Source organism: Oryzias latipes, chromosome 1 (assembly GCF_053564925.1).
Source record: "Oryzias latipes strain Hd-rR chromosome 1, Olatipes_Hd-rR_3.1".
Taxonomy (NCBI): Eukaryota; Metazoa; Chordata; class Actinopteri; order Beloniformes; family Adrianichthyidae; genus Oryzias; species Oryzias latipes.
Genome location: NC_136237.1, coordinates 19,276,039 through 19,290,769, shown reverse-complemented (window position 1 = coordinate 19,290,769; position 14,731 = coordinate 19,276,039). Strand labels below are relative to the sequence as shown.

At 38.3% G+C, this 14,731-nt stretch overlaps 1 protein-coding gene across 5 annotated transcripts in view; it reads left to right on the top strand.

The window, feature by feature from the left end:
• Positions 1-14,731, top strand: part of LOC101162904 (protein sidekick-1) — a 318,971-nt gene that overhangs the window by 242,323 nt on the left and 61,917 nt on the right. For all 5 annotated transcript variants that reach the window (XM_078944349.1, XM_078944355.1, XM_011477316.4 and 2 more), the window contains 6 exons: positions 168-308; positions 3,522-3,703; positions 7,214-7,329; positions 10,601-10,796; positions 11,646-11,744; positions 13,190-13,381. In XM_078944349.1, the coding sequence (XP_078800475.1) occupies positions 168-308; positions 3,522-3,703; positions 7,214-7,329; positions 10,601-10,796; positions 11,646-11,744; positions 13,190-13,381 (926 nt within the window). The remainder of the gene's footprint in view (positions 1-167; positions 309-3,521; positions 3,704-7,213; positions 7,330-10,600; positions 10,797-11,645; positions 11,745-13,189; positions 13,382-14,731) is intronic.

Here is a 14,731-nt window from a genome sequence, read left to right as displayed (position 1 = left end):
CAAAGTGCTGTCGTTTGCATGGACTAAATGAACACTGAGATCTATTGCATTAGATTTTACTGCTCAGCAACACTGAAGTTTTCATTTCGAGATGTTAAATAAATCCCAGTTACATTTTTTTTCTCATTTTCTGTTGTTATTCTTGGATTCTTTGCTATGTTCATTAGATTAATGCTGCGTGAGGAGGCCCCCAGTGCACCCCCAAAGAACATTGTTGCTAGCGGTCGCACAAACCAGTCCATTATGGTCCAGTGGCAGCCTCCTCCAGAACCGGAGCTGAACGGAGTCCTTCGAGGCTATCTACTCAGGTAAACACTGACTTTCAATCACACCTGTCTTTTTTCATATTGCTAAATTTTATTCATAAGATACAATACAACTTAAATAAGTTCTGTAGTAAATTAAATATTTTTCAAGCAAACTAATAGGATTACACAAATATTATATTCTAAAGGTAATTAGAATACTTTTTTTGCTCTATCAAATACTAATTTAATATGAGGATTGTGTTTGCAGAGTGACTGTGTCTGTGTGGAAATGACGTTAGCTTAGTTAGTAGCTACATTCTTTTTAACCACAGATAGGAATTAAAAAGGGTCACACTCGCTATTCTTACATTTGTCAATAAACAATTTCTTCTTAAGTGATTTTTACTGAAATTGATGGTGTGTAATGAAAGAAAATACTGTCAGGCAGAAAAGAGCAAGTCTGTCCAAACTGTAGGTAAACCTATGATAGTAGAAAACTCCCTTTTTGACCACAGAGGACATAGACTTACCTTGTAACAAGGTTAATTAATTTGCTCTTAATCCAGCCCCTTTAGATGGTCTGATTCATCGTCTGGATGACAGAGGATTGCTTCTGCCTTTCAGCAGATCACTGGGATAGAAGAATTGCCTTAATGCTTTCTGGAGTTGATGAACTTTAGTGGTGATGGTGTGAGGTTAGCAGAAAGCAGGAGCACAAACGATTCAGCTGCAGCAAGGCAGATGCAGAAGGATTTAAAGTTGAGTGTGGATACAGAGAGAGATGGCTGGATGAGTTTATCCTGAGCTGCAAAATTTACTTGAAGTCCATCTTTCCTTCTATTTTTGCTTCTTTTTTTTGGAACTGCTCTTTGTCTAAAAAAAAATCATAGTGGCATACTTTCACACAGACGAGTGCTCTTTACAGATGCTCTTACTGCCCTTGGTGTGCCATCCTTCCCTTTAAGTCTACCTGAAGTGTGAAATTGTGTGTGCAGTCAAACTCATCAATGGCCTCACACAGATATTTGCATACAACTCATCAGCTCTTTATCCTCCTTTTGCTGCCTCAAATTCAAGAATTTGAAAAAAAAAAATGAAATTCTATTCATTCATCATTTCAGATTTGTATGAGAAAGCACACCCCTCAACCTCTCTTCGTCTGTCTGCCAGATTCTCACATCTCCTTTTATTACCTGCATTTGACTCCTCCTCCTTTCTCAGTATCATGGTATGTTATGTAAAGAGGGAAAAGAAAGGGGTTATCCTATCGCCTTTGCAGAGATCCAGCCTTCTCACTGTTATTGTTTCTGTGTCTCACGTGAGCGTACAGATGGAGTGCTGAGTCAAAGCATTGTAGTATTAGGTTGTGAATGGGTGACGCGTTAAAACGCTAACAGAGGGTTATTACACTATGTAGAAAATTTTCACTTTTGTTCTGTTCCTGGGTTGAAAGTGTGTTTTCCTAACCTGTTATGTCTAGAACAGAAAGGAAATCGTTGTTATTCCAGAAAAACGTTGCTTCTGTGACCGGGACAGCTTCTTTAGTCAGCGTGATGGGCTATGCTTCTGCAACCATGTTGCCGGTCTATTCCAGGCTATAGGTATCGCATTTAATCCTATTGAATGATGCCTATTCATAGACAGTTCATCCCGAAGCCTCAAAGCCGTGTTGCTTCACAATGGAAACAACTACCCGTCTCTCTCGATGGCCCACTCTGTGCATCTTAAAGAGGAATACACCAGTGTCAAGATGTTGCTGAGTGCATTAAAGTATGACGACTACGGATGGGAGGTCATCGGTGACTTCAAAATGGTATCATTCCTCATGGGTCTTCTAGGACGTTTCACGAAATCTCCTTGTTTCCTCTGTCTCTGGGACAGCCGTGACACTAAGGCGCATTATCGCAAAAAGGACTTGCCACAACGGACCAATTTTTTTGTTGGGAAGAGCAATGTGAAGTGGGAGCTGCTGATAGAACCTCATAGAGTGCTTATGCCACCGCTGCACGTCAAGTTAGCCCTCATTAAGCAATTTCTCACTGCTCTTGCCGGAGTCAGCAGCATTTAAAGACCTCCAAGATCTTTTTCCAAAGCTGTCCGAGGCTAAGGTCAGGGCTGATATCTTCGTCAGACCACAGATCAAGAAAATCATAGAATGTGATGATTTCGCAAAGCTCTTGAACAGGACGGAGAGAGCGGCTTGGAGCAGTTTGAACATAGTTACCAAGGGCAGTATAACGAAAAAATGATAGGGGACAGTGAAAGTGATTCACAGTACAATAGTAAATCTAGAAAATCCACACATTTCTGAACCTTGTTGAGTGGTTTCCGACTGTGTTTGTATATTCCTTGTGCAATTTTTGTTTTTACCTGAACATAATGATGAAAAGGAAAAAAAATCGTTTTATTTTCTCAAAAAAACAAGTTTTCTTCTTGCTATTGTCATGAAAGCAAAGTTTGTGCTTAATTAAGTAATTTTTTCACATACTTTAGACATAAGAAATTGAAATATAAAACTTCGAAGCCAGGAACAAAAATTGTGTTACATAGTGTTATTACCTAATTTAGGTCAATCATACCTGTACCCAACCAAAGTTGTGTCCCACCGCCTTGTATAGTTGGGCCATATATCCTTTGGAGTGGACATTTATACCATGTACAGTTAAGCAAAGACCTTGAAGCCTATCCTCATAGATAGATTTTACATGAATTTAATATATGTAGAAAACCCTTGATCTTTGTCTTTAAACCTCTCAAAGAGATAAGAAATAAATTGGGGAAAATACTCCACCTGTATGACACTGTATTTCAACAGCTATACTGGTCAATTTCTGGGTAAATCAGTTAAAGCGTTGTAATTTGTTATGTGCTCTCTTCCTGTGTCTGTCCTAAAGACTCAGTTATTCACATCCAGTTTTCAGTTGCTTTTAAAAGTCCATTTATATATTTTTTATTTATTGCTGTAGTAATTTATGCTTTAATTTAAAATAGAAACTAGTAAAAATCATATAAACACAAAGATAAATAACAAACTTTAATATTTAGTAAATTTAGATAGGCAGACATGGATTTAATGAATTAAATCACTATAGGAAACAGTAGCAAAGAGAGTTGGAATTAGAAAAAAGTTTTTTTTGTGAATGTCTAAAATAAAGGAAAAATGTAGTTATGCTGCATATAGCAAATGTGGAAGCAGAGTAAGAAAACATTCATTATGCATCTCAGGTCCTCTGTGTATTTTAAGGGAAACCAGTTGGCTCATTTGTTTTGCAGATATCGTCTGGCCGGGCTCCCGGGAGACTACCAGGAGAAGAACATCAGCAGCCCAGAAACCAACTATTGTCTGCTAAAAGATCTCATCATCTGGACTCAGTACCAGATCCAGGTGGCAGCCTACACAGGGGCCGGCTTGGGGGTCTACAGCAGTCCTGTCACCGAGTACACTCTGCAAGGAGGTCAGTAATGTCAAAAGCTTTTTTTGCTTCATGACAAGCAAAACAAATATGTATAGAGATGTAAAGCTCTTTCCAATACTCCTTTTCAAGTCAACTCTTTTTTTGACAACTTAACATTTAATGGATTCAATGTGTCATGTACTGTATTTATGAGTGAAAATATGTCTGTCTGGCATCATTTACATGAGGATGTGTATGTATATATTTTATTTTACTTTTTAATTTTTCTTTTTCCAATGACTAATCATCCTCTATGTATAGATAAATATTTCTTTTGTCTGTCTTATTGACATTTTTGTTTTGTTTTGATTGCTTAAAACAAACCAATTCCAAATCCAAATCCCTCTACTACACACGTTAATACATTTTTCCAGAATCACTAGATATAAAATCTTAAGTGAAAGATTTTTATGTAATGTAGTAAATGAAAATAATTTATTTTTCCTTTCTACGGTTGTGAATCTCAAATCTCAAAGCACTTATCCAAATTACACTCACACCTTAGCGATCCAACATTGTGAAAAAATGTATATGTAAGCAATCAGTGTATAAAAGTATTTGTATATATTGCTACGCCTGTTAGAGTGATCATGAGCTGAAAGAATCCAGGGGGCCTAATAGAATTCATGGATAGATTGATTGTTAATGCTTCCATGATGAACTTTCCGGGTGAAGTGGCGGCGTTTTCAGCTGATCGTGTGATTTATATTGAGATGCAGTTGCTAAGCCGTTAATAGGAGAGTGAATGAGGAGAGCAGAGCTTCATGTTCTCATTGAAGTGCTTTAAAATAAGAGCACTGCAGCTTCCACTTGACAGGAAGAGGTGAGGCTCAAATATTTGCTTTTTTCTGAAACGGAACCTGAACATAGTTTGGAGTGTGAACACACATTTCGGGGCAGTCGTGGCAGATTCGTTCAACTTTGACTAAATCCACACCACAGCACAGAGCTCCCTGGGCTGGCAGGGGTGTTGAAATAAAAGAAAAGTAGCTTTTATTTAGTTGTTTTAAAAAGATTTTTCCAGGTTATCACACCACTTGAGATCACCTCTTGCAGCTGCATGAGGTCTCTCTGCAGCCCAGCAAAAACCGTCAGCAACATTTACTTTGGAGAGGAGCGAATTGATGCTGTTGAGATTTATGTTAAAGTTCCCCCTGAGGCAGACCCTTGCAGGCAAAGCACCTTCACTCAGCTGGGAAGAGACCCTAAGGGCGCCCCGGGATGCCTCTAACTCTTGCACTACATCTTTAATGTGGCCAGCAAGCAGTTTGAGGCGCTGCTGGTTGGAGGGAATTGATGAGATGGTTTTGTGTTTTGGTCTGTAAATATATAATATGACAGATAATAGTGTGTTTATTATAATAAACAGGGCTGCACAGAGAAGCCCTTCTTCAGCTCTGTCTGACATAAAATAAATGAAAGAGGCGCAATACGAACAAATGTAAATGAGGATTGCAGAGGTTTTGGGGGGTAAATCCCTCTTAAATGTGTGCATGTCCCCTGTTGACTTTTATGCCAACACTCAGTTATTATTAATAAAAATGAACTGAAGTACACAGCACACGCTGACATCCATACACATAAAACTGGCAGACATGACTCCAAGAAGAGGTTTCTATTTAGAAGAGGAAGTTAGACTCATTCATTGTTCGAAGGGGTGGGGCTCACTGGATAGAACACTTCTTGCTCTCTGCAAATATGTTAAACTTTGTGTTCAATTCTGATGATTTCTCATTATTTTCCCTTAAGGTATAATTTGGATTTTATCTGAAGATTTGAGCTGCAAGGGTCAAGAAACTGCTCCCCAGTTGTAACGTCAGACTTATTCTATATTCTCACTGGGCATGTCATGTGCGTTCAAGAACGTGTTAAACACACATTCTTGAAGGTACCTTTAGCATATGGTGTTCGCACTGGACAAGCACGGATGGGATTCTTCTTTTTCTACTGTTTACTAGCTCAAGTCCTTCACCTAAAGTTGCGAGAGTCTTGGTAAGAAATGTTGTACAAATCTTGCTCCAGGCTTTTTTTTACAGCTCTTTTCCGTAAGACTTGTTGTCATAGAATGCCAGGCGGGCACAAACATTAGTTAAAAGGATGGCACTTGCGTGTTTTAAAGGGAATGCCATCCATACCTTAATACCAAATCAGAGTCCCTGATAGGTTTAACTTTCAACGGCCACATGTTTCGTACATAGAGCCTGAAAACCGTCGTAGGAATTTGCATAGCAGTGTGTGAGCACAAGAGTTTTGAAACTTGCATTTACGCATGTTTACATAGACTTTACATTAATAGAGGCTGCTTGAACACGTGTTGCTGAGGACAGTAGGTTTACAGGCAGAGACAGGATTTCTAGTACAACAATTAATCTTCTGTCTGCCTCCTTTGATGCCATTCATTTTTTTATCAGATTTTGTTCTGGTTCATTACTTTTTGGGTGTTTTCCATATTCATGGCTGTGTTTGTATGTCATCTGGCCCATTCCAATCAAACAGAGCCTCGAAAGGTTTTTTTTTTTTTTTATGCAAAACATCGTTATCAATCTGCAGCTTTAGGACATCAGTCTGGGACTCCTCTCTTTTTCCTCTGGCTTTAACGTTCAAAAAATGACATGAAGAAAACAGAGAAACACGACAGACGCCTCTTGTTGCCAAAGAACTCGGTGTGAAACATTCGTTCCTTTGAGATTGTCTCCTGTTGCATATTCAATTCATCTCGTGTGATACATTTAGAGATCAGAACACGTCTACTGCTGTGGTCCCAGTAACAGGTTCTATTGCGCTGTGCTCTGACTAAAGATCTTTTGTTGCTTTCATTATGACCGCTTGCATGTTTAAACCATATAAAACACAAAAAAGAGCCACATAAGTCAAAGGGAACTAGATCAGAACCAGTGCAACCAGCTGTAATAAATAACACGTACAATTTGAGTGTTGAAGGGACATACTGTGCAAATGAATTGAATGATCAAATCAAAACATGCAAGAATTCTTGCAAAAATTTTAAAAGCACAGCTCTGTATGCATCTCTTTCATGTTATCAGGATTATCTGAGGTTTTGTTTTTTTTATGCAAGATTTAAAACTCAAAATTTGACAGAATTTTTTCACCGAGATGGTATGGAGTTTAAAAAGTACAAGCTGTCTGATTCTAATGAACTGAACCAGTCATTTATCTCTTTTTAAAGTAACATATGATGTGTAAAATGCCTAAATAAGAAAAAAGTGCAAATAAGTAGTGATTGCTTTAAGAAATTAGATAATTTTGCAATAAGACTGAAAAATGGAAGGTTTGGCATTCGGCTGCTAACGTTTTCATTTAGCAGGGGTTTTTAATTAAAGAAATGAGTCCACGTTTCATTTTGAACAAATGTACTGCTCAAAGGTTTTAAAGCCAAAGGCAATCCACAGGTTATAAAGTGAATATTTCTGCAGTTTTGCTCAGGCCAAAGTTCCTCACTTTGTGGTAAAACGGGTTTCAATCATCGTGTTTTTGTGTGTCTGTGCTCAGTTCCCACGGCACCTCCGCAGGAAGTGGAAGTTGTCGCAATTAATTCGACGACCATCCGCTTCACATGGAACCCTCCGCCCCAACAGTTTATCAACGGCATCAACCAGGGCTACAAGGTAAGCTTCTGAATGGGACTGAATTTGGGATTACTGTTAGTGATAGAAACTCTGTTTTTGTCTGTAAACAATTGTTAGATTGAGTTATTCAGTGTCACTTCATTCCCCTGACATACAGTATATGCATGTGCAGCACCTCTCTGGAAATTTGTTAACTTTTTTTCTTAACTATTGAAAGAGTTTAAAATGTTGCTTTTTCAACCACATTGTTTAATTATTTTCCAATTTTTGACCCAATTTGCCACAAATGGTTATGAGGGTGACAAAGATACAATCACAAATCCATTCTTACATGATCTGGGAGTCTCGGCCCTCCGTTTGACTCTCATGGAGGTCTTTGGATTTATCCTGTATGAAGCTACATTAGAAAGCAACAGCAAGTATTTCTCTAAGGATTAAGGACCTGAACAGTGTGAGCACTTTTGAAACATCAGTTCTAGCGTGGATTTATTTTCCACTGTCGTAACCAGCCCCCCGAGGAACTGATTACCATGACAAAACAAACACATCAACTTCTGGTTGCGCATGGCTGGGTTCATGCATTTGAGTCTACTTTACAGTGTGAATATTGCTCAGTAAATGCTATGGCTTTCCATCTTTTTAGTGGGACTCAGCTGGATGTGGTCTCTTTAAGTTAGGGTCTACTATTCAAAATCTATGAAGCCTTGCAAAGCTGCTGCTCATGTGAATATGCAACTCTGCCTGTGTTGTGGGCTTGCGATGGGGGTAGTTAATAGTTTTAATTAAAAGAGGATATGAAGCAAAGCCTCATCTCATTTCAGCCTCCCACAGATCACTGACTACATACAATACGGTTAATAATATACCTCAAAAGTCAGTAGCAGATGAAAGAATGGTTCTTTTTCCGACAACTTTAAATTCTCCTAGTTGGATAACCTTGAAAATGACTTTGCCCTGTTCCAGGGCCAGTAACATTTACTGCCTCCTTATTTTACCTATCTATCTATAAATCTGTCAGTCTGTCCGTCTTTTTATCGCAGATAGACTGCACTGGGTTATGGGCATAGGGCTGCACGCAGTAGGTTTCAATAGCAAACAGCTAAAGGAGCACACATAGCAACATCCACCAAACCTTTAAATCCACCAACATAGGTTAATAAATCCTTTAATGGCCCAAATGAAATAGTCCTGAAGTAAAAACAAAAAAAGAAATTACAAAGAGGACTTTGTTTTATCATGAAAAAGAACAAAGGTGAAAAGAAGCCATCCCATTTCTTGTCTTTGAGTTATACTCTTAGATCTGAGATCGGTTTCACACGACCCTAAATCAAGGCTAAGTAGCACCAAAAGTTAAGTAGATTGACTTACTTGACTTATATATGTTATGCCTAAACAATATTATCACACCCATTCCCTGGTTTTGCATTTTTAAAACATTACTAAAAGGAAAATGTATTGTTTACTGACCTTCATTTATTCTTTGGCAGGTTATTGTGAAGGTTACATTCCAAAAATAACTCACCATAGGTAAAATCCGCAAAGTAGTATTTTTTTTAACAATAATTATGGATGTTTAAAGGCTGTAAAACTCCTCATTATGCACTTTATACTCTTTTCTAAAACAAAAATGACCATTTTCACACTTTTCCTTCTTGTTAAATCTCTCAAAGTTCAAACCTTCATAGAAAAATAAGTCCAGTATTACATAGACTGATGATTACCGGTACATGGAAACCAAAGATCAAATCCTGATCAAGGATTTATGTTGATTTGACAAACTGAATGCATTCTGTACTATAGACACGGCTGACGATTGATTGAAATGGTCTACAGCCAATCAGGAGGAAGAACACAATGCGCTGTAAAAAATAAATAAATGCAAGACCGTATCTGCGAAAATGGCAAGACCACAGAGGGTGAGCCGCAATACAGTGAGGTACCACTGTATTGCAAATATCATGAATCACATTTTATCCAGAAAATGACCTAGTAGACTTTAGTGCTTTGCTTGATGGTTGTCTATTGCACAAGTATTAAGTCACAATTTATTGTTAAATATTAGAACTGTCTTCTTTTCTTTGTTTGCTACTGTTTGCATCTATGACATTCTCCCAGAGTCTTTATGTTTCCCTCCTGTTACCCCATCTGAGAAAGTTAACAATGGTTTTGCTTTACCAAATTGTACCAGCTGAGGTGTTCAACTCTGTTTGTACTTTGTTTTGTAGCCCAGTTTCTACTAAATGTGTGTTTGTCTATGTTGGTTAAATACCCACTGGCTCTTTATTTTTCTGTTTTTAACTTTAAAGAGATCCATTTTGTAAAACACTTCAGCAGTCTGTGATTCTAGAATCCACAATGGAATAAAGGTGATAAAAACCCTTTCCCTTGAATAATGAATATGCACTGTTAGAAAAATATAGGACAGTTTATTAAATGTCACTTGTGTGGGTTGTCCTATATGGGATGCTGCAGATAGAAACAATATCTTCACCAATTAACTGTGCTGCGATAACATGACATGCTGCAACCTATAATACATTGAGGTTTTAAGACAGTAACTTTACAAAGCACCAAGAAAAGGGCAGCAAGACTTAGTGTTCATTAAATACAAATACCAAAAAAGGTTAACTTACGTTTACTGAAAATGTTGCTAGAAACCACTTTATGAGAATGTTTTTATAACTGTATAGATTTCTAATATAATGTTTTACAAGTTTTAGTGTAAAAAAAGTTTTTTAAGTTGTAATTTAGACATTTCATTAAGACTATAGAAAATGTCATAATTTTGCTTTTATCCAAAGAGACTTGTTGGATTACTGGACTTTGTTAGTTTTATCTTGTTATTTATATTTTAAAAATTAATTATTTTTAATTGTCACAGTAAAAATATATTTATGTAATAATTAAATAAAATACATTAAATAATAATTTACAGTATGCGTTATATTGTTTTCCTCTGTTGATTGATGGGGTTCAGTAAAGCGAGGTGTTTACTCTGCTCCTTGTCTTCCTTTAATTTAGCTTCTCTGGAGTTGCTAGCACCTGTTTCTGCTTTTTAATCACAGCACCTGCTGCTCGTTTGTCTCTTCCTTCAGTGCTCGTATGCAAGTTCAGGCTTTCTGTTTACGCTTTGTCAAATCTTGTCGATTTTGGTTTCTTCTGTGTTGTGTTTGATGTTTTTGGTTTTAGAAAGTTTACTGTGTTTGTCTTACTTGGTTTACTAAATGGGTCAATTAGTATGTTACCAAGTGCTTTATTATTTCTTTTTTATAAAGCGTTTTTTTCCCCGTTTTTGTTTATTTGGACGCAGCTGATGGTCTGGCCGGAGCAGTCTCCAGAAGACATGAAGACAGTAACCATCACTCCTGACTACCCCAGTCTGCGGCACACAGGACTAGTGTCCGGGTTGAAGAAGTTTACTTGGTACTTTGGCTCCACTCTCTGCTTCACCACGCCTGGGGATGGTCCTCGCAGCCCCCCGACCTTGCTACAGACACACGAAGACAGTGAGTTCAACATCATTTGAGATGGAAGCCACTGTCATAATCGTATCCTGTTTGTACAGTTTATTTTATTTTTTGGGTGGGTGATGTGTATTAGTAGGTCTTTGTGCCTCCATCCTGTCCTCTGTGTCCCTTTGAAACTGATAGATATGTTGTCATGTGGGCTGGTATTTAAAGCCCACTCGTCCGTGGATAAACAAAACAGCTGCCACACCCAGGTACAAGAGCACACGCAACACAGTCACACCATCAAATAAATACAATATGCTACAGGCTGACAGGCAAGCAATTATTTCCAGCCAGCAATTATTGAGTGCTAAAAGGATATTAGAAGCCATGCGTATGCTCACACAAACACTCTAGGACACGCGTAGTGGTACTGACAGCAGTGGACCGGTATCGATTGGGTGCAGGGTGTGTTGCAGGGTTAACGGTGGGTGTAATTCTTACTTGATGATAGGTTTTTGCATGCATGTGTGTGTATGTGAGTGTGTGTGATTGTTATGATGTGTGACTGTTATTGAATGTCTCAGATGAATAGCTTAATCGCTCTGCAGGGAGAAGGGTTAGAGAGCCATGGATGAAATGAGAAATGACAAGCTTGCGTGCACGTGTGTGTGTGTGTGTGTGTGTGTGTGTGTGTGTGTGTGGACGTATGTACATGTGAATGCACATGTGATAATAAGGTAGTGTGGAAAATCAAACTGCTAAAGGTAATGGAAAGCCTTGGGCTTTTTATGAAAAAAAAAAGAGGATTTAATGAGAAAACTTAAATTAGTGTTAAAGAAGTTCATCTTTTTTTGATATTAGCAAAAATATTAAACTGTGTTTTTGTCTTTTGTTTTTTTACAGCACCTGGACCAGTCCACCAGCTTACCTTCACAGAAATTTTGGACACTACAGTCCGAGTCAGCTGGGCGGAGCCTAAAGAGAAGAATGGAATCATCACTGGTTAGAGCTGCTCGTCCTGTCATGATGCATTTACAAGCTTTTACCAGTCAACAATCACCTGTTCTCTCCATTCACCTACTTCTCTCTATAATCAAGAAACTTTCCTCCAACCATCTCATTTGCCAATCGTTCAGAATGATACAAGCTTCAATTAATTCTGAGTTCTATGTGGGAAAAAGCGGATGTGAGCAGTACAACATAATACAGTTGTCATTTTTAGTTGACAGCTATTCTTCTCAGTTAGATTGGTGCAGTCTGAAAACACATGGTTAAGTCAAACAGTATCCAACCTATAGTTCCCCTTAAAGACCCTCTCCAATGACAATTGTGCTTTTAACATTTACTTGTTGAATTGTTCTCATAATGGAGTACACATACAAAAAATATTAGGATAAAAATTTCATTTCTGAGGATTTCTTTATTCAAACTTTTGTGAATCAGGAACAGGCAAAAAAATGCAGTTTTAAAATGCCTATAGCAGTGACATAGGTAACTCAGAGGTGAATTTCTAATAAACTACTGCTGCTCTGCATAAACTATGTCCTAGAAAATGACAGTTTTGTTTTTTATTCGGGCCCAAAACAACAAAATCATCATTAAAAGACCACTGAGAACATTTGTACTATAGATCAAAAGATAATTGGAGTGGGACTTCCTCATGAGCTTCTTCCCAGTCTTTAAGGCTTTGTGTGGCTCTGCAGTAACGGCCCTCTGTCGCCGACATTATGTTTGTGATCAGCTGATTCATCATCCACTAATCCCTTCCTTCTGCAGTTTGTCTTCCTACATTATCAAAAACATGCCCCTCATCCCATGTGTTCCAACACCTAGTGTGTTGTTTGTGTAGCACATCACAGAGCATAAGGAACTACTCCCACCCCACCCCCATCAGCTCCTTCACACTACTGCCAGACAATGACGCTGGCGAACAGCACATGCCTGCTGTTAACTTGTGGGTTGCACGTGTGCATTTTTCGTGTTAGCATGACATTGTGACCCATTTCAATACAAAGCAGCACTAGAGGCCTGCATTGCAAGGTAACAGTGCTTTTACAGTCAGCTTACACACTCAGAGGAGCAGGAAAATGGATATTCAGTGAAGGTCACCTTGTACAATTACTTTTTTTGCTCCTGAAACAGATTTTCATCCAGCACCTGGTAAGGATGGAGACGGATGAGGCACCATTCGCTCTCCTCAGGGCTTTACACACAAATGGCTTCACTCACACACCCGTTTCAGGGTGTTGGAGTGTGATGCATGGCAGGGAAGATACAAAGGGACAGACAGGAATTTTGACTCTAGTTACTCCTCTCACACCCTCTCTTCTTGTTTAGCTCTGTCCTTTTTCATTATAAGAAGGCCCATATGTGTATGGATTTTTGCTTATGTCTACAATGTATACATCTTTAGTAATAGAAGAAAACCTCTGTTGCACATCCTTTAGGCTATACGTTGTGGTGGGAAGTACCTGGCGTTGAGTCGAGTCTTGTGGAGCGATCCTTGCCCAACTCCACCCTGCAGTACCAGCTAACAGGCCTGAACTCCACCACCAAGTACACAATCCAAGTGGCTGCACTCACAGCAGCAGGACAGGGCGTGGTTACATCCTCCACCATCTCCACTGGAGTTCCACCAGGTATTGTGGATTCTACGCACACATAGACAACAATGACAGTAGATGTTAAAAATTGTTTTCTTCTTGTGTGGATTTGCACGTCTCCCAGAGTAAGTATGAGTGATGAGCTCTCAGGATGCCTTTGTCTTTCCCCAGGCTGATAAGTGGCTGCTACTGTGCGTCCATGAATCATCACCCACACCGTCGACACATACATTCATATACTCAGTCACACAAGAATTAGTTGTTTACAGCGACTTTCAGACCTCTTTAATCCAAGCTGTATTTCTGTGCCTATGTCATTTGCAGAAAATGAACTTGTATGCGTGCAATTCCAAACTGCATTCATTATTAGTGCTGATAAGGTGCAAATAACAATGTGGAAAAGACACAGCAATGGATGAAGTGAGGACATGAAAAAAAAAATCAAAGAAAAAACCTAAAGAGGGGAGATGAGATTCAGAGACGTAATGGCGGAGGAACAGAAATTGTAGACTCCAAAGAGCAGGGGAGAGTCTTTCTGAAAAGACTGGAGTGCAAAAGACTGGAAGAAAAACCTGGTTCGTACAAGCAGGATTTTGTCTTAACATTTTCTGTTGACTAATTTATGAGTAAAAGCTGAAAAAGTGAAAGTAAGATGGATACAGACAGCTCTTACATTCAGAGGTTATTCATTAATTCATGAAAGCAAAAGAGTGAAAGAAAGACGAAGGACGGAAGATTAGGAAAAAGAACTAAAGAATGAACAGAGGGTAAGTAAGAGATAGAACACGAGAGATCTACCAAACATGGATTCTTTTCTTGTTTATTTATTCATGAATTCACTGAGTTGAAAGGATTTTGTCATTCGTCTAAGCAAAGCAGCTGATCTCAACATTTTCACATTATAACCTTTACATTTACAGAACAGCAGTAACTTTCAGCTGTAAACTTACTTGTGGTCTTCACACGCTCTCCATACATCCAGACTAAAAACACAAGTTGACACTGTCAAAATTATGCGGTCCTTTCACTCTAAAATCAACTTATCATTGAATAACTATTTCTTATGTGTTTTAACACAATATAAGACAATGTAGTATTAAAAATAGATTTCACTTTTTTCATCAGAACTGTTTTTTATAAAATCTATAAAAAACAGATTGGAAGTTCTTTTGTTTACTCTACATTTGCCTGCTTTGTTCTGGGGAAATTGTATTGATTGGTGCATATGTTGATTCATTACCAGAAAAAAGTGCTGTCACATATTCAATTTGGTTGCAGCTGATTTTAAATGTCACTTGCCAGACTAATGGTAGTTAAATTCAGCAGCTGTCAATAAAAATATCTATTCAAAGCCAGTAGTGTTTTAAAAAGGTTGAACTCCAGATT